At 40.4% G+C, this 20,787-nt stretch overlaps 1 protein-coding gene across 4 annotated transcripts in view; it reads right to left on the bottom strand.

The window, feature by feature from the left end:
• The window catches only part of ACVR1 (activin A receptor type 1), a 210,513-nt gene that overhangs the window by 57,838 nt on the left and 131,888 nt on the right, over positions 1–20,787 (bottom strand). For all 4 annotated transcript variants that reach the window (XM_030209128.1, XM_030209131.1, XM_030209132.1 and 1 more), the window contains exons 7-8: positions 16,657–16,803; positions 9,062–9,337 (exon numbers count right to left, since the gene is read on the bottom strand). In XM_030209128.1, the coding sequence (XP_030064988.1) occupies positions 9,062–9,337; positions 16,657–16,803 (423 nt within the window). The remainder of the gene's footprint in view (positions 1–9,061; positions 9,338–16,656; positions 16,804–20,787) is intronic.

Genomic DNA, 20,787 nt, shown 5'->3' with positions numbered 1-20,787 from the left:
GCCAGGTTCTATATATTGCACCTAAAATTAACGTGCGGTAAGCAATTACACCTAAGCATATTCTAAATACCACACGTAAATCTACACGTGGTATTTAGAATACACTTAAGTGTAGTGTATGCACCTGAATCTACGTGCATCCATTTACGCCAACAAAAAGGTGGTGTAAAACACACTTGCCCATATTTTATAACAACGTGTGTAGATTTTGGAACACCCATGAAATGCCCATTTTTGCTTGTGCATGTCAGAATTAGGCGCAGTATATTATAGAATAAGCTTAGAAATGTACACGCGTAAATTCTAATTCTTGTCAATTAGTGCTTGGTATTGCTTTTTAAGAGCTGTTAACAATGCTTAATACCTTGTTAAAACAATCTAAGAACGTAGTTATAAAAGACGCCTGGATTTACATGCGATAGGCGTGCTATATAGAACCCGGGGGTATGATAGTAAGAGAATTGGGGTGAGTCTTGACATTCTTCATTTCTTTCCTGATGTTTTCTGCTGGAAGGATTTCGCTAGGTGGTCAGCAATTGGAGTAGGTTCATTGGTAATAGTTAAGGTTTCGTGTCTAACAGATTGTCTACTAGATAATAACGTTTTCTAGTACTTAGTGAGTGTCCACCAATGAATTCTGCGTAATAAGTAGATCTGGCTTTTTTAATTTTCCCCTAAGTGTAAGGGTCTGAAATACAAATCAACATACGCCTCCAGCTTCTCCTATATATGCACCCAGCTATGGAACACATTGCCTTTTCGGGAATTCCAACCCCACAAAACCAACTTAATCGCCCAAACCTCCAAAACACGATCTAAATAATCACAAAAACAGACAAAAATACAAACCTTTCACCACCCAATTCTAACCCTGTATGGAGCTTTACCTCACCTGTTTTAATCAACTACTCTATGCACTCTGTATTCATTTACTCCGGAATATGTTCCCATATCTCTGGAATCACATAAGCCACATTGAACTTACAAATGAATCCCCATGTCTCTATGATTTCATACAGTTGCCTTTCAGCTACAGAATACCTCAAAAGAATGAAGGTGGGAAAGTACAAAGACCGAGGAAAGGGGCAGAGGAGGAAGGAGAACTGAGAATAGACAGTGACTTCTGAAATTTAAGTCCTAATCAAATAATACTTATCCTTTCCTCTTTAGACTAATCTGCACTGAATGCAAAAGGATCTGGTGACGAGGAACACACACAACTGGTAAAAACAATAATGTCCTTATCTACTGCATCAGCACAAAATGCTGCTTCTCGAAAAATGGGAACCTAACCTGAAAAACTACACAAGGGACCAAACAAGAAAACAAAATTCCTGCTGGCTACATCCAAAATGTTCCTTTATGCCCCACAAGACTGAATAAAACCATGAATAAAACCACAAAGTATCTATCTAAATCCTTTTGTAGCAACTGCTTAATAATGGCTTGAGTGAACAGTGAAACCAAAACTGCCCTCTGCTGGCAATTAACTTCAAAATTCAGAAAATACAATAAAATAGTATGATTAACATGTTAGCCCACTTGAATACCCAGAAATGAAGGTCAATAAAAAAAATTGTAAGAGGTTACTGATGAGATTAATGCATTAAAATTTTATTGAACAGTGAAACTACTAACCCACTCTATGGTCATCCAACCAATGATCGGCCAAAGGAAAGAGGTGGAAGCAGCCAGGACCTCCCCCCCCCCCCCCGGGTAATGCGCTCTTGTCTTGCCCTGGGGGTCAGGAGACTTTCACCTTCCTCCACCCTCCTCATCCCTCCCTCTTCCAGGGAGGTTCCTCTCCTCTCCCTCTTTTTTCCTAATCTTGCTCCAAATGAAAATTGTGCTTCCACTCTTTACCCAGTTTTGGCCAAGCTCTCCAGGACAGGGACAGGACTGGCTAGGAAACTCCATGCTGAGAGACTCATCCCCAATCCTGCCCCCCTCCAGCTACAGCTAGAAGGTTGCTCCTTCTCTTTCTAGCGCCCTCAACTCAGGCGAGACTGCTGGGCCATATTATCTCTGGGAACTCAGGGCTGCCCCGCCTGCCCCTTATCACTGCCTGTATTACAGCCTGGCCCCCTGCACTTGCACTGCCTGCGGTTCCGCTCTTTAACATCACGTTTATTCTCTTCCCTATATCTCTTGCTAGAAAACAACAAGGCAAGCGATCTGCAAAATCCAATGTGGAGAACAAACTAGCAGATCAATATAATGTCCAAACACCTTTATTGAAGATACCGTATGTAACACAAATGCCCGACACAGGCCGTGTTTCGCCCAACAACAGGGCTGCATCAGGGGCTAATCTGTATCTTCATTAAATGAGAGCGGTGGTAAATTATATATATATGGACAAGGATAAAAGGAATTTCCTTTATAAAAAAAACCAGAAGCACAGACCAGCATATTCTATATGACGCCAAGTGATCAATGAGAAGTCTACTCAGCAAAGTTGGACTTTATGTGCCGCAGCCAGTATGGAACTGTTCTGCAAGCAGGAAAGACACCCCAGAGAAATCAGATGCAGGGCTGGTGTTAGCCAGCAAGATAAAGGGGAGGAGGGGTGAGAGAGCTGAGATCCTGACGGGAGAGATGCTAGATGGGGGAATCCTATATATACAGTGTTTCTCAAGCAAGTCTTCCAAGAATACCCCTCACACCATGTGAGGATACCAAAACAAAGGATATATTACATAACCAAAACTAATGTAAACCCAATCTAAAAAAAATGATTAATTCATAAAAGGACCCAACATGGCCACGCTTCGGCTAAAGCCTACAGGGAATCTCAATACACAATAGTTTACACTATTAATTGTATCTCTTTGTCCCATAGGTACAGAGGGGTGGCAGGGTAAGGGAATTGAGATTCTGGAGGAAGAGATGCTGGATGGGGAATGCTATGATTAATCATGGAATTAGTGATTACATTTTTTAATCCCATGATTAATTTTGAATTAAATTTTTAATCCTTGCTCACCCTTAAATTTACACTAATAAGAAAAAAGTAGCATCTTATTTTTTTTGTCTTATTTTCAGAAATCTAAAAAAAAATTGTGACGATGCGGTAAAAAGTGACCTTAGTGCGCCCTTACATGGGTTTTTCCTGCATGCTAACGCCATTTTTACTGCAGTTAGAAAATGGATGATTTTCTATCAATGGCCATGCACTAATGTTGACATTAAAAAGAATTACCACGGAAGCACATACTGACACCTAATTTGTAGGCAAATAAGGGCTCATGCAATAATCCTGCGCTAAACAGTTAGCGTATGTGGTAATGTGGACACACCAATTAGCACAGGAATGCCTACACTCAACCCCCACCCCTCCCCCCCACCCCAGACACACCAGCTACAACAACAATTTAAAAAAATTTTTTTATTGTGCAGCTAGTGCGTACTGATTTGGAACTTACCACAGAAAGCCTCAGCACATCCCCTAGTAAGCCATTTTAAGCTACAATAAGCACGCACTAGCAGTTACAGCTGCTTAGTAAAAGGACCATTAAATTCATCAAATTTACTGACCTTCCTCCCCCACTCCCCATGGGTGGGTGAGCCAGTGAGTGTTAGACACCAACATGCACATACAAACAGACACCAGAGGTGCACCGAAACCCTTAAGGGGCATCAGAAAGAAAAAAGAGTCACTAAAGATGCAACAGAGATGGCAGAAATCAAATAAAGCAGATGTCAACGCAGTCCAGGGGGAAAAAAAAGAGGGGTGGGAGAGACAACAAAATTGTAATGCCACCAGTATAATCTTAGCGCATCCCTTTGGTGCCCAATCATGGGCCTACTTGTGTCTGCTCTATGTACCTATGTATGTAATATGTTCATCCTAGCACATCAGTTTGTGTTGATGACCATAGGAAGTTAGAATAGACCATCTTAAAAGCAGGGGCATATTCACTAAACTGTGTTAGGTGTTTGGCAGTTCTGAAAAGACCTGCATTAAAAGCCACATTAATGTACTACAAAAGTAGCATGTGTTGCCTGCCACACTGAACGCAGCACAGAACTTCACATTAGGGGTTGTGCCACACACCCCTATGTGCTAGGACCTCCTGTAACTACCATGTTTATTTTGCACTTAACAGGCGTTAACTTTGGTTGTTAGTGTGCATGAAGTGACAAACTTCAAATAAGTTTAATAAATAAGCCCTTCAAGGCATTTTGTCAGAAGCTGAGCACAAAATCCAACATGGCATCCCCTTTCACTGGTTCCAGAACAAGCTGTTATATGAAGCACTCATTTATGGCATCTAGAAACGTACCATCCCCTAGCATGCTCTGATAACAGTCATCCAAACAATATTGTTGTAATTGAAATCTCCTATTATTGCTTCCAATTTTAGTTGTCTATCAAATCTATGTGCATTTCATACTATTTCATCAGGTGGATGGCAGAATGCACCCGTTACTCTCTTCCCCATCACACATGGAATTTCTATCCAGAGATTCCAGCGCTGTCTGTTTTCTACATAGCTTTTATCTTACTTCGCTGTATACCATCCTTAATGTATAGTGATACAACCGACTAACTGTTCTGTCATTTTGATATATTTATACCCTGGTTATCAGAGTATTCCACTGATTATTATCGTCTTTTGACCATATCTCTGGGATATCTATATCTTCACTTAGTGCTACACTCTAACTCTCCAATTTTGTTTTAAGACTTCTGGCATTTGTATATAGCCACCTACATTTATTTATTCCTATTTACAACCAGGTTTTTATCAGTTGTCGTCAGGCAATTTTTTTAGTCATTTATATATATACAAGAACACAAGTTACACCATCCTAGGCCGACCAAAGGTCCATCAAGCTCCAAATCCTGTATCTGACACTGACCAATCCAGGTTTTTATTAAGTACCCAGAAGATCCCAAAACCAGATTCTATTCATGTCAAGGTGGAGTCCATCCTATCAAAATACAACCCCCCCCCTCCCCCGTCAAGAAGTTCTACAGTTCCTAATTAATCTAATGCCCTCTTTTCTGCACGATTCTGTCATCCATGCATTGAGACTTGGGAAGCTTAGCCTACATCTGGAGTCCTACATGCAAAAGCTCTTGATTTCAGTCTCCTACCTAGAATCCACCTCCTGGACTTTCCTATTACATCAATAGTGCTTTGTTGTTTCTGTGAAAGGAGTTATAAAAAACAAGACAATAACCAAACATATCATGCACCATGACAGTTAGCTCCTACCCAGCACTTTCTAAAAATCTTATCTAGGTGGTATGTAAAGTCTGCTACCTTTGCACCAGGCAGACAAGTTACCAAATAATCTTCACCTTCAGTAGACATATTCCTAATGATACAAATCACTAACTTTTCGAGTACATGACTCTGAAGACAAAACACCTCTGTGCTGCTGTATACTTTCTTTCCATTTCTGCACCCTCAATACATGGTATCTAATTGACTTATATGATGTAACAGGAATGCCTGATTATTTTAGCGCTCTTAGTATGCTTTTTTTTACTGTACTGATTTTAATTATGTTTCTGGTTTTAATGTATGAGTTATTTATAATCCACCAAGAATTCTAGATTTTAAAATTTTATATTATACTCAAATAAATACATACATATATGACTATATGAGTTAATTTGCACTGAATCTTATCTACTGCTCACTTGAGTATTTCTCAAGTTTTATTAGATCATTTTGCCGGGAGTGTCCAGTCCACCCAGTTTTCAAATAATATTATCATCTGTAAAAGACAAAACCAAGTTTACCAAGTTTATTAAAAGTTATTATACGCTCAAAAATACCTAGGCAGTTTACAATATTAAAATCAAGAAATTAAAGGAACACCAGTGAATAATAGGAAAGAAGAAATAAAAACAAACAAAACAATACAAAAATTATCAAACACTCATACCATGTATACACACATAGCAAATCCAGAGTTCCTGGCAGACAATCCCACAAACAGCAGACAGGTGAAGTAGTCCAAACTCGAGAACCAAAAACTGCTAAAAATAAAAAGTACTTCAATTTCCCTTTAAACACAGGTAAGGACTCTTCTTGCGTAATACCTATAGACAAGCTATTCCAAAGCTGATGTCCTGAGACAGAGAGATTACTGAGCTATCTCGCGTACAGAAGGAACCAGTAAACAATTTGCAGAAAATGGCCTAAGGGTCTGAGCAGGGACATAGCTTACCAAAAAGTTCTAAAGGTATTACAGACCACCAGTAGTTAAAACCTTATAGATCCTAAAGAGAACTTTCAAGGTTATTTGAGAGCTGACCAGGAGCCAATGCTCTCACAAAATACAGGAGTCATATGATCAAATTTCCAAGAGCCAGTTAAAAGTTTAATGGCCAAATTCTGGACAAATCTGGAAATGCTGCATAGTTGATTGACATAATCCACTATATAAGACGTTGCAGTAATCTGAGCAGCTAATTACAAATGAATGAATCAGAACCCACAAAGCTGAAACGGTAAAAAGACCATGGACTGAATAAAGTATCTGTAGCTTAAAAAACATAACTGGACTACCCAAGATATCCAATCTTGAAAATTAAAATTCTGGTCGAAAAGAACTCCTTAAATTTTCACTACAGTTTGAAAAGAAAAGTAACTTCCAGTAATTGTCAAAGGTACATAGAGAACAAAACCCTGTTTTGCATAGATTTAATTTCAACCCATGGGAACCCAGCCAGGCAGCAAGGATCTCTAATTTAGATGAAAGAGAGACAATAGCCTGAGATGGTGTGGATCAAGGTGACATACAACCTGGATATCAACTGCATATACAGTACATAAAGTGTAAGGCCATGGGACTGACCTAAATAAAGAAGTAGGGATAAAAACATATTAAACAAAATGGGAGCTAGTAATGATCCTTGAGGAACACCTGAAGGTAAGGAGTATGAATTAGAGAGCTGCACGGGAATGGGGTCAGTGAGAATCCTGCGGGGATCCCCTCCAGGTGGACCCAGGTCCTGCGGGGTTCCCGCAGAAGTGTAGGCAAGACTTCCCTCCACCCCCCGAGCCTCAGGGCGCCCTCCCCGAACATACCTCAATGCACCCTTTTGGTCTACTGGCCTCTTTGGGGCAGGAAAGATCCCCATTCTTTCCTGCCCTCTGCTGCTTCATCAAAATGGCTGCCAAGACTTGAAGTGGTGGCCTTGCAAGATTTCCACGGAAGTCTTGCAAGGACACTGCTTGACGTCTCAGCAGCAATTTTGATGAAGCGGCGGCGGCAGCAGATGCGAACAGATCAACAGCAGTGGGCAGGAAAAAGTGGGGATCTTTCCTGCCCCAAAGAAGTCACTAGACCACCAGGGTGCACTGAGGTACACTCGGTGCTGGAGGGGAGGTGGATGGATGTGGGTGCAGGAAGGGTGGAAAAAAAGATTGGTAAGGGGGGGCGTGCGTGGAGGTTGGAAAAGGGGGAACAGAGCATATGAGACAGAAGAGGATGGAGAGGAGAGAAGAGAGAGGGAGGGAAAGGAAAAGGGGACATGCTGCTCATGGATGTTTGTTTTTTTGAAAATGTACAGCTTTTAAAATTTTGTATTTAGCAGAGTACGAAAGAAAATGCATTTATGCTACTTTTGCCAGTATTTTCACTGCTTATAGAATCTGGCTTTCTTGGTGGGGGTGTCAAGGTGAATGTGTGGCAGGGTGTGGTGGTGTGTGATGGTGGTGGGGCTGAGTGGGCCAGGAATGAGGTTGGAGGAGATAATCTGTGGTGGGGATGAGCGTAGACGGGTTAGATTTCTGTCCCCGTGCAACTCTCTAGTATGAAGATGATAAAGATCCCTGCCAACAAACTACATTTGAATAGCCAGTCGAGTATGAACCTTTTCTATTTACCTTCTTTCCTTGCAGCAAATTCCATTTATGATGATAGATAACAGAGGGCACCTCTGGACTTGTCTCTAAGCTATTTAATACATTTATGAACTTACTACACCGACTGCTCAACCCTAATCTAACTTTTGGTCCTTCAGTAAAAGAAATTGATGAATTATCTATTATAATCGCCTTCCAATATGATATTACGATACCATTTCTCACCCCCATGCCACACCGTGGTCTGTAAACAGCTGAATTCAAGAAACTGCACTGTCCTTTTATTTAATAGTGACTCTGAATTTACCCACCACTAACACCAGACTAATGGACTATAGCCAGCCCTCTCTCCATTTCCAGTGTGAAAAAGAAATTAAGGTCTCCATATTCCTCTTTCTCCTAATTCACTGATCAATGGAGGAGTGGCCTAGTGGTTAGGGTGGTGGACTTTGGTCCTGGGGAACTGAGGAACTGAGTTCGATTCCCGGCACAGGCAGCTCCTTGTGACTCTGGGCAAGTCACTTAACCCTCCATTGCCCCATGTAAGCCGCATTGAGCCTGCCATGAGTGGGAAAGCGCGGGGTACAAATGTAACAAAAATAAATAAATAAATAAAAAATACGGCTGCCAGGTCACTGTAGAACTCCTTTAATACCCTAACATGTATCCTACCTTGGCCAATTTCAGTTTTGACAGGTCTAAGCCAACCCCATATTCTGTAACTATTGACTAAATCGCAAAATGCTGTATATCTTTCACACACATTAAAATTTGTATCCACAATATACTGTATAAACTCTTATTACTATTCATATTGAAAGGCACATTAACCTAATAATGATATTTGGATAACACAGGATATAAGCATCAATTAATAAATAAATAAATGGAGTGGTATTTACTGTGTTATATGAACAATCTTGCTATCACAGTGTTATCTATACCCCGGGAGAGAACAGAGGGGCACAAAGAAAAGAATCAATGACGTGGTGGCAGGGACAACAAAACTTCATCCAGATGTTGATGAGGGCCATGGGAAAGTGGGCTTAGCTTAAATATGGAAATTCCCATACTTGTTTGCTGGTCAGCTGGGGCCCTACCAATATCTGTCTATATATGTAACAATCATCGTCATGCACCATTTGCACTAATACCTTTTAGAAGCTAGAATAGACCAATTTAAAAATGTTAAGCTGTGCTGAAATGCAAAGTTTATTAAGAAAAGTTACCTAAATCTGCTATACAGCACTGTCCATTCTTTTTTACAAGTATATTTTTGCTCTTCAGATCTCGATGCGAAATAGCAGGCTTTCCCTGGGTCCCAAATATCTCCACGTGCAGATGTGCAAGACCACTAGCAATGGACAAGACTATTCGCAAACAGCTGACTGTGTCCAAGGTAGTAAGCTGTAGATAGTCATAAAGGGACCCCATTTCATGGTAGTGAGTAATTAACCACAGCTGAGTGCTAGAATTTCTCGAAGTCATATCTGAAGCAATAAAGCCTGGAAAAATAAAAACAAAACAACATTGCTACAGTTCAGGTATTTTAAGCAGCAAAGAAACTGCATAAGAACAAATTTTTACACTTACATGAGGTCTTTAGTGTATCACATATTTGCTAGCTTCCAAATAAAGGGGAGGACATAATAGAAAATAGATATACACAGGATACCACAACAGGTAAACAAATGCATTTCTGCTTCTTTTACTTATCCTACAGTGAATCATGTTCAATTTATATTTTAAATTGAATTTACTTATATACTGCCTGTAAGCTTGACGGCTATCGAAGCAATAAAGATATAAAATTTGGAGAACATAGACAGAAAAGACCATTCTGCCATTACTTACTATCCTCCCTGATATTCAAAAACATTTAACCGGCCAGGAACAGCATCTCTTGCTGAATATCGCTGGTTAATGGCTAGCCGGTCATATCATAAGTACATAAGTACATAAGTAGTGCCATACTGGGAAAGACCAAAGGTCCATCTAGCCCAGCATCCTGTCACCGACAGTGGCCAATCCAGGTCAAGGGCACCTGGCACGCTCCCCAAACGTAAAAACATTCCAGACAAGTTATACCTAAAAATGAGGAATTTTTCCAGTCCATTTAATAGCGGTCTATGGACTTGTCCTTTAGGAATCTATCTAACCCCTTTTTAAACTCCGTCAAGCTAACCGCCCGTACCACGTTCTCCGGCAATGAATTCCAGAGTCTAATTACACGTTGGGTGAAGAAAAATGTTCTCCGATTCGTTTTAAATTTACCACACTGTAGCTTCAACTCATGCCCTCTAGTCCTAGTATTTTTGGATAGCGTGAACAGTCGCTTCACATCCACCCGATCCATTCCACTCATTATTTTATACACTTCTATCATATCTCCCCTCAGCCGTCTCTTCTCCAAGCTGAAAAGCCCTAGCCTTCTCAGCCTCTCTTCATAGGAAAGTCGTCCCATCCCCACTATCATTTTCGTCGCCCTTCGCTGTACCTTTTCCAATTCTACTATATCTTTTTTGAGATACGGAGACCAGTACTGAACACAATACTCCAGGTGCGGTCGCACCATGGAGCGATACAACGGCATTATAACATCCGCACACCTGGACTCCATACCCTTCTTAATAACACCCAACATTCTATTCGCTTTCCTAGCTGCAGCAGCACACTGAGCAGAAGGTTTCAGCGTATCATCGACGACGACACCCAGATCCCTTTCTTGATCCGTAACTCCTAACGCGGAACCTTGCAAGACGTAGCTATAATTCGGGTTCCTCTTACCCACATGCATCACTTTGCACTTGTCAACATTGAACTTCATCTGCCACTTGCACGCCCATTCTCCCAGTCTCGCAAGGTCCTCCTATAATCGTTCACATTCCTCCTGCGACTTGACGACCCTGAATAATTTTGTGTCATCGGCGAATTTAATTACCTCACTAGTTATTCCCATCTCTAGGTCATTTATAAATACATTAAAAAGCAACGGACCCAGCACAGACCCCTGCGGGACCCCACTAACTACCCTCCTCCACTGAGAATACTGGCCACGCAATCCTACTCTCTGCTTCCTATCTTTCAACCAGTTCTTAATCCATAATAATACCCTACCTCCGATTCCATGACTCTGCAATTTCTTCAGGAGTCTTTCGTGCGGCACTTTGTCAAACGCCTTCTGAAAATCCAGATATACAATATCAACCGGCTCCCCATTGTCCACATGTTTGCTTACCCCCTCAAAAAAATGCATTAGATTGGTGAGGCAAGACTTCCCTTCACTAAATCCGTGCTGACTTTGTCTCATCAGTCCATGTTTTTGTATATGCTCTGCAATTTTATTCTTAATAATAGCCTCCACCATCTTGCCCGGCACCGACGTCAGACTCACCGGTCAGACTCACCGGTCTATCACATCATACAACTGGCTATCCGACAATTTTTAGGGTGTGTTTGACGGTTTGACGACTTATCTTTGGCCACATGTGTAGAAGGTATATCTTTGGCTAGTTTGAACTTAACTGGCCAGCACCGAATATCGGCTTAGCTGGTTAAGTTCAAACCGGCCAAAAATAAACCAAATATTCAATGCCCGTCACCATAAATGGCCCAGCATTGAATATCTGGCATTAGCTCCAACCATGGGAATTAGCTGGACTAACTCCCATAGTCTGAATATCGCCCCCTCTGTTTCAGAGAAGAAAGCTTATCAGTTTAGGGCATGGGTTCTCATCCCAGTTCTCGATAGCCACAATGAATATGCATGAGTTAGTTTTGATTGTACTGCCTACACGGAATGCAAATCTCTCTCATGCATATTCATTGTGGCTATCCTGAAAATCTGACCAGCTGGGTGTTCCCGAGGACTGGGTTGAGAACTATTGGTTTAGGGGGTAATATAATAAGGGACTAACATGCAGAACAGCCTCAGTTAGGCTCTTATAAAATTACTTTCTACATGCATGTAGAAAGCACAGAGCAACATAGCACAAACGTTTTATGCGTTTAAAGTTGATATCCTCTACCAAATCCTTTAGGTTCCCTTTGGATGGTGCTCATGCGTGACTGCTTAAGGAATGCTCATCCTCATTATCCCCACTTCTGATTGATCTTAACTCTCAGTCTCACTCAGGGACTGGTTCCTTCAGCCTGGAGGCATTTGTTAATTCCTCGTTTGATTAAAAACATGGCCCAGAAATACCTTCCCCTTGTAATTTTCATCCTATTGTAATTTTGCCTTTCCTGCTACAGAAGGCAATCTACAATTAAGTTATTAAATTTTGGAATGCTACTAACTTTTCATCAGTGTCAATCCAGATTCTGTGAATGTCATGGCATGTGGCTATGTATAGCGATATATTGTGCCATTTTGATGAAGGAAAGAGTATTATGATTACTTAAATGGACTTGGAGTTCAACCTTTGATATCGCTGATCATAATTTGCTTGTTCATCACATTTTTGAGACTTGCATAGGGCTCAGTGCTTAACTGATTTCACTCCTTGCTCTCATCAGACACTGCAGGTTTCTTTTTCTCAATCTCACTCTAATTCTTCTCCTCTTCTCTCAGGTGTGCCCCAAGGTTTTTATTTATTTTATTTATTTGTTTGTTACTTATATCCCACATTTTCCCACTCATGCAGGCGCAATGTGGCTTACAGAGAATTAAATAAGAGTACAAAGTTAAAAGTTTAGGCAAGCATAAAAGAAGCAAATAGGAGGTTCTGTTCTCCAGCTTTAATATTTTCCTTGCCCACCAGTCACTGTTATTCAGTCCATGGGTTTTACTTCACATTTTTATGACAATGATATCCACCTTTTGATCGTGCATGATTCTTGGGATTCCATCTTTCAAGCCTATGTATCTAATTTGCTAGCTCAGATCTCTCCTTGGTTTGCCCAGCATAAACTGTCTCTCAATTCTGAGAAGTCTGAGGCCCTTTGATTACCTGCTCAGACACTTCACCTTCCATTTCAGCCCTATTCAAATCCAACTCCAATTTCTGTAATAGACTCTGTTTTGTCATTTGGTGTTCTTTCTGATGTTTATCTTTTAGCTCTTTTCTCTATATGGTTCAGACCATTTTTGGCTTCCTCAGGAAAATAAAATCCTTAACATTCTCACTTGAAAAGTCAGCTTTAAAGACCGTTTATCATTTATTTATTTTCTATACCGTCACGTCTTGCATAGCAAATCAGAACGGTTTACATCTTATAATTATTCAGGTACTAACTCCTCTTTTTAAGTACATAAGTATTACCATACTGGGAAAGACCAAAGGTCCATCAAGCCCAGCATCCTGTTTTCAACAGTGGCCAATCCAGGTCACAAATACCTGGCAAAATCCCAAAAAAGTACAAAACATTTTATACTGCTTATCTCAGAAATAGTGGCTTTCCCCCAAGTCCATTTAATAATGGTCTATGGACTTTTCCCTTAGGAAGCCGTCCAAACCTTTTTTAAACTCAGCCAAGCTAACCGCCATTACCACATTTTCTGGCAACGAATTCCAGAGTTTAATTACACGTTGAGTGAAGAAAAACTTTCTCTGATTAGTTTTAAATTTACTACATTGTAGCTTCATCGCATGCCCCCCTAGTCCTAGTAGTTTTGGAAAGCATAAACAGACGCTTCACATCTACCTGTTCCACTCCACTCATTATTTTATAGACCTCTATCATATCTCCCCTCAGCTGCCTTTTCTCCAAGCTGAAGAGCCCTAGCCACTTTAGCCTTTCCTCAAAGGGAAGTCGTCCCATCCCCTTTATCATTTTCATTGGGTTCCTCTTTCCCACATGCATCACTTTGCACTTGCTCACATTAAACATCATCTGCCATTTACATGCCCAGTCTCCCAGTCTCGTAAGGTCCTCTTGCAATTTTTCACAATCCTCCCGCGATTTAACGACTTTGAATAACTTTGTGTCATCAGCAAATTTAATTACCTCACTAGTTACTCCCATCTCTAGGTCATTTATAAATATGTTAAAAAGCAGCGATCCCAGCACAGACCCCTGGGGAACCCCACTAACTACCCTTCTCCATTGAGAATTCTGACCATTTAACCTTACTCTCTGTTTTCTATCTTTTAACCAGTTTTTAATTCACAATAGAACACTACCTCCTATCCCATGACTCTCCAATTTCCTCTGGAGTCTTTCATTTATTTTATTTTTTGTTACATTTGTACCCCGCGCTTTCATGAGGTATTTTGTCAAACGCCTTCTGAAAATCCAGATACACAATATCAATCAGCTCACCTTTATCCACGTTTGTTCACCCCTTCAAAGAAATGTTGTAGATTGGTGAGGCAAGATTGCCCTTCACTAAATCCATGTTGACTTTGTCTCATTCATCCATGCTTTTGAATATGCTCTGTAATTTTATTTATTTGCTGCACTTGTATCCCACATTTTCCCACCTATTTTGTTCTTAAAGGATCCCACATGCCTGTCCAACACTTTCTTAAATTCTGACAGTCCTCATCTCCACTACCTCCACTGGGAGGCCACTCCACGCATCCACCACCCTTTCTATGAAAGAGTATTTTCTTAGATTCCTCTTAACTTCATCATATGCCCCCTCATTGTAGAGTTTTCCTTCATTTGAAAAAGGCTCACCTCCTGTACATTTAATGCCACTGAGGTATTTAAATGTCTCTATCATATACCCTCTCTCTCCCAAGCGTATACATATTGAGGTTCATAGGCCTGTCTCCATAAGTTTTATGACAGAGACCACTTACCAATTTTGTAGCCACCCTCTGGATCAACTCCATCCTGTTTGTATCTTTCCGTAGGTGCGGTCTTCAGAATTGCATGCAGTACTCTAAATGGGGCCTCACCAGAGACTTATACAAGGGCACTATCACCTCTTTTTTCCTACAGGTCCATTCCTTTCCTTATGTACCCAACAATCCTTCTGGCTTTCACCCTCACTTTTTCTACCTGTTTGGACCCCTTAAGGACATCAGACAATCACCCAAGTTCTGCTCTTATTTCATACACAGAAGCACTTCACCCCTTATATTGTACCATTCCCTTGGATTCTTGTAACAAAAGTGCATGACTCTGCATTTCTTAGCATTAAATCTTAGTTGCCAATTATCAGACCACTCATCAAGCTTCGCTAGAGCCTTCCTCTTGCCATCCACACCCTCCGAAGTATTCAACTTATTACAGAATTTGGTATCAACCACAAAGAGACAAACCTTACCAGATAGCCCTTCCGCTATATCACTCACAAAGATGTTAAAAAGAGCCAGCCCAAGAACCAACTCCTGCAGTACACCACTGATAACATCCCTTTCCTCAGAGCAATCTCCATTTACCACTACCCTCTGACTCCTTCCATTTAACCAATTTTTAACCCAGTCAGTCACTTTAGGTTCCATGCTGAGGGCACTCAGTTTATTTATCAGTCGCCTGTGCAGAACCATGTCAAAGGCTTTCCTTAAAATCCAAGTACACCATATCTAGTACACCTCCTAATTCCAACTGTTTGGTCACCCAGTCAAAGAAATCAGATTTGTCTGACACAACCTGCCTCTAGTGAAGCCATGCTGCCTTGAGTTCTGCAGTCCATTTGATTTGAGAAACCTCACAATCCTCCATTTTAGAAGCATTTCCATTAGTTTACTCACCAGCAAAGACAGACTGACAGGTCTGTAATTTATAAACTCCTCCCGCTCTTGTGCAGAGGGACCACACCCGCCCTTCTCCAGTCTTCCTGGACACTCCAGACTCTAAGGAAGCATTGAAGAGGTCAGACAGCGGAGCCACCAGAACCTCTCCAAGTTCCTTGAGTACCCTTGGATGTATCCCATTAGGCCCTATCGCTTTCTCTACTTTTAGTTTAGCTAGTTCCTCACGAACACAGTCTTTCAAAAATTGGTCCTGGTCTACCAAACATCCATCCCCATTAGCATTTGTTTTCTGCAGTCCTGCCCCCGGCCTTTCATCCTTGAACACAGAACAGAAAAAATTGACCAGTGTTCCTTATTATTCTCGTCATAGACTACAGCTAGTGCAAAACATCACCGTGAAACTCATTATGGGTGCTAAGAGATCAGATCATGTCACAACTTCGTGAAAATTCAACACTGGCTGCCTTATTTCTATCAGAATCTATACCTGACTCTGCTCTATTGTTCTAAGGGTCCTTGAAGGAAATCACTGGGGGGTGGGGGGTGGGGTGCTGCTTGTGGGAGTGAACAAATGAGCTGGAACTGGTAACCTGAAAGCTCTGGTTAAATAAGGAAAGAGAAAAATATATGCTTCAGAATAAGCTGTCCAACATCATTGGCTCAGGTTTCCTAACCATTATATTTACCCCCGTTTACTAAGCAGTGCGACAATGTCGACACAGCCTTTTCAAAGTGAATGGGCTGTGTCAGCATTGGAGCGTGGCTTAGTAAACAGGGGGGTTAGATAGAAATGTGGTGAGAAAACTAATTAGATCTGGAAAAAGTTAAGCGATGGAAAACCTAAGAAATATTAATTCATTCTCTTTTTGTAAGTGGACAGAAAAGTGAGGACTTCTTCAACCAGGCTACTAAGATGACAAGGCTGAAGAGCTGCTTTAAATGTGACGATATCAGTAAGCATAAGACGTTTGTCTCACATTCTTATGTTCAAAACTTTCTCATTGCTAGATACTGGAGTATTACATACACAGTTGCTCAATGGACTTACACATGTTAAATAGTTAGCTCTTTACTCTGCAATCTAAATTTCTTGATACCATCACTTATTTAAGCAGGTTGGATTAAAATAACATGATAAAAATGCAAGAAAATAATTTATAAAGGTTGCTGCTCACCTAATATATTTTCATGTCGTAACAATACAGTATTGTAGAGTTCCGTTTCCCTAAACCAGGATTTTTCATCCCGGGATGAAAAAATCTTCACTGCCACATTCTCTCCTTGCCATTGACCCCTCCAAACTTCTCCATATCGTCCTTTTCCTGGAAACATCATATATAAAACAAGCACAACGTATATAAAACAAGAAAAAAACATTTTGTTTCAAAATTAAGACTTCTCCCCCCCCCCCCCCCCCCCCTAAAAAGATAAAAACCCACCTGGTTACAGACATCAACTGTTTTATTAACAGCCTAGCCCCATTTGCTAGAAATCTTCTCCATGGAAAGAAAACAGTAGGGCAACATATATAAGCATCAAGTGAGATTTTTACACATCCTGAAGCATGACACAATAGAGCAAATACTCGAAGGTTTGCAGTAAAGTGAAATTTTATTATGAAACTAGTGCAGATAAATTGTTGTGGCATACTCAAATTATTAAGAATGCAAATTAATGCAGTTAAAATCACGACAGTACTTTACTGCTGAGCAATAAATGTTAATTTTACTGTCAGTGCCTGAGCAGTGACTGTTTCAGGCACTGACAGGAAAGTTGGCATTACACAAAAAAAAAAAAAAAAAAAAAACAAGCATGCAGCAGACCCTTAGCCCCAAACAGACTTCTATTCCCACCCCTTCCCAACATATCCATGGTGTCTAGCAGCACCCACCTCAGCCCCACATACCTGACATCACCCCTCCACCCCCAAACCTTAAAACAAAATTGTCCTGGTGGTCCAGTGGTGCCCCCAGCCCCCTTCTACTACTACTACTACTACTACTACTATTTAGCATTTCTATAGCTCTACAAGGCATACGCAGCGCTGCACAAACATAGAAGAAAGACAGTCCCTGCTCAAAGAGCTTACAATCTAACACCCCTGTTAAAATAAAAAGCAAAAAAAACAAAGCAGCACTGGTAGCCTAATAGAAATTCATTCCAATCTACTCAGTATTTTATAAACCTCTTTTATAAACCTTAACATCTTTTCTCCAAGCTGAAGAGCCCTAGCCCCTTTAGCCTTTGCTCATAGGGAAGTTGTCCCATCCCCTTTATCATTTTAATCGCTCTTCTCTGTACCTTTTCTAATTGTTATATCTTTTTTGAGATGCGATGACCAGAATTGCATACACTATTTGAAAAGCAAAACAATACAAAGACATTATAATATTCTCAGTTTTGTTCTCCATTCCTTTCCTTAAAATTCCTGCCATTTTATTTGCTTTCTTAGTTGCCGCTGCACACTGAGCAGAGGGTTTCAACGTGTCATCAATAATGACATCTAGATCCTTTTCCTGGGCGGTGTCTACTAATGTAGAACCTTGCATCATGTAGCTATAGTTTTGTTCCTCTTTCCAACATACATCACTTTGCACTTGTTCACATTAAATGTCATCTGCCATTTGTGTACCCAGTCACCCAGGCTCATGTTTCTCTTGCAATTTTTCAGAATCCTCTTGTGATTTAACAACTTTGAATAACTTTGTGTCATCAGCAAATTTAATTATCTCAACAACCTCACCAGTTATTCCCATTTCTAGATCATTTATAAATATGTTAAAAAGCAGCAGTCCCAGGACAGACTCCTGGGGAACCCCACTACCTACCCTTCTCTATTGAGAATACTGACCATTTAACCCTACTCTGTTTTCTCTCTTTTAACCAGTTCTCCTATCCCCTGACTTTCTAATGTCCTCAGGAGTTACTCATGAGGTACTTTGTCAAATGCCTTTTGAAAATGCAATGGAGGAGTGGCCTAGTGGTTAGGGTGGTGGACTTTGGTCCTGGGGAACTGAGGAACTGAGTTCGATTCCCACTTCAGGCACAGGCAGCTCCTTGTGACTCTGGGCAAGTCACTTAACCCTCCATTGCCCCATGTAAGCCGCATTGAGTCTGCCATGAGTGGGAAAGCGCGGGGTACAAATGTAACAAAAAAATATATATATATCGACCGGCTCACCTTCATCCACATGTTTACTCACCCCTTCAAAGAAATGCAGCAGAATGGTGAGGCAAGATTTCCCTTCACTAAATCCATGTTGGCTTTGTCTCATTAATCCGTGCCTATGTATATGCTCAGTAATTTTGCTTTTATAATAGTATATAACATTCTGTCTGGCACTGATGTCAGGCTCACTGGTCTGCAATTTCCCTAGTCACCTCTGGAACCGTTTTGCAAAAACTGGGTTTACGTTTCCCACCCTCTAATCTTCCAGTACCATGTTTGATTTTAAAGATAACAATAGCTCTAGAAATTCATATTTCAATTCTATATAAGTTCATGTTTCAATTCTATCAGTACTCTGGAATGCATATCATCTGGTTCAGGCAATTTGTTACTCTTCCAGGTTTACAGAGATTTGTTTCAGTTCCTCTAACTCATCACCACTGATTACCATTTCTGGAACCACTATCTCCCCCACATCTTCCTTGGTGAAAACTGAAGCAAAGACTCTCTGCTATGGCCTAGTCTTCCCTGATGCTCCTTTTACCCCTTGGTCATCTAGCAGTTCAATTGATTCATTTACCCGCTTTTTGCTTCTAATATTCAAAAAAATTTTCATTTTGTGTTTTTGCCTCCAAGGCAATTTTCTTTTCAAAGTCTCTCTTTGCCTTCCTTATCAGCACTTTGCATTTGACTTGCAATTTCTTATTTATTGTTTATATTTTATACTTTTAGTATGCGAGTAGTTTCCTTTTTATTTTATTTTTTTTTTTTAATTCTTAAGGGTTTGTTGTACTCCACTTAGGCTACTACATGGTAATGAACTAGTGGAATCTACATTTTTTAAACTAAATTTTATACTTAAAAAAAACGACACCCTTTTAAGTGCAAGTGATCATTTACCTAAAATATAATTTTAATTACAGGGAAAACCATACACAAAATCAGCTTTGGCTTTTCTTTTAATCCAGTTAGGAAACTCCTTGTGGATAGTCTTTTTCGTCTCTATTGGAACACTATAAGCAGACTCTTGATCCAACGTTCCTGAAATCCTGGTTAACAGATGTTCATGAAAAATGCTAGCCCAGACACGATTATCTATTCTATCACTAGTATCTCTATAAGTATGCTGAAAATGAAATCATTGAAAAACAGCCATACACACAATCTTTACTCCATGTAACTTGCTATTTTTCTTTAATACATATTATTAACTACTGGGAGCAAAGTTATTTACAACAGTGGGTAACGTATTTGTTTACATGAAATTTAGGGCTCCTTTTACAAAGCCATGCCAGTGATTTCGGTGCAGCAAATGCAATAAAGCCCACTCATCTGCCACACCAGAATCGCTGGCGTGGCTTTGTGAATTCTTCTTTATCGCCTGGGTTCTGCAGAGGACATCCTGAAATGGTCTGCATCATTTTTAGGTAATAGAAGAGTGGTGGAGTGTATAGGTGATGCTATATCATTTGAGTATCCTGTATGCACAGGGGTTCTTTGCAACTGTGTGCACTGTTGCAGACTTTGGGAGCATTTTATAGAGCATGTGTCAATGATTCATGGGAGGGAGGGGGGGTTCTCTGACGAAGTCTGATCCTGAGGGAAATTCCAAATTAAAAGATGTTTTGATTGCAGTTTTGAAATGGATGACAAAATAGATTGCAATTGAACATTGGGAAAACAGAGGTTATGTACACTGTTTATGATTCTTCTGTGGTTATCCCTCTAATTTATTGATACTTAGAGTGAATATTAAGATATCTTTACCAGTAAAAAAAACACCTGGGAGTTCTATTGGATAATTCGTTTTCTTTTCAAGGTCAAGTACAGGAGGAGGTATGTAGTGTTTACCATAAGAAGCAAATGCTGTGCAAACTGAAACCGTTACTATTGCAAGCAGAATTTTAAAAAGTAGTCCAAGCTATGATTGTGGGAAATTTGGCCTGCTGTAATATCATCTACTTTGGGTTACCTAATTCTTGTGTACAGTCACTCCAAGTACACACAAAACTCTACGGTGATATTGTTTGGATTGTCCAGGACAGAGCATGTGACAGTTCATATCAAATATTTGAAATGGTTGCCTGTTAAATTTTGCCTTTTGTATAAGCTGTTACTGCATACACACCATGCACTG

Source organism: Microcaecilia unicolor, chromosome 7 (assembly GCF_901765095.1).
Source record: "Microcaecilia unicolor chromosome 7, aMicUni1.1, whole genome shotgun sequence".
Lineage (NCBI taxonomy): Eukaryota > Metazoa > Chordata > Amphibia > Gymnophiona > Siphonopidae > Microcaecilia > Microcaecilia unicolor.
Note: the sequence above shows the minus strand (reverse complement) of the source record. Positions and strands in the feature narration are given on the sequence as shown.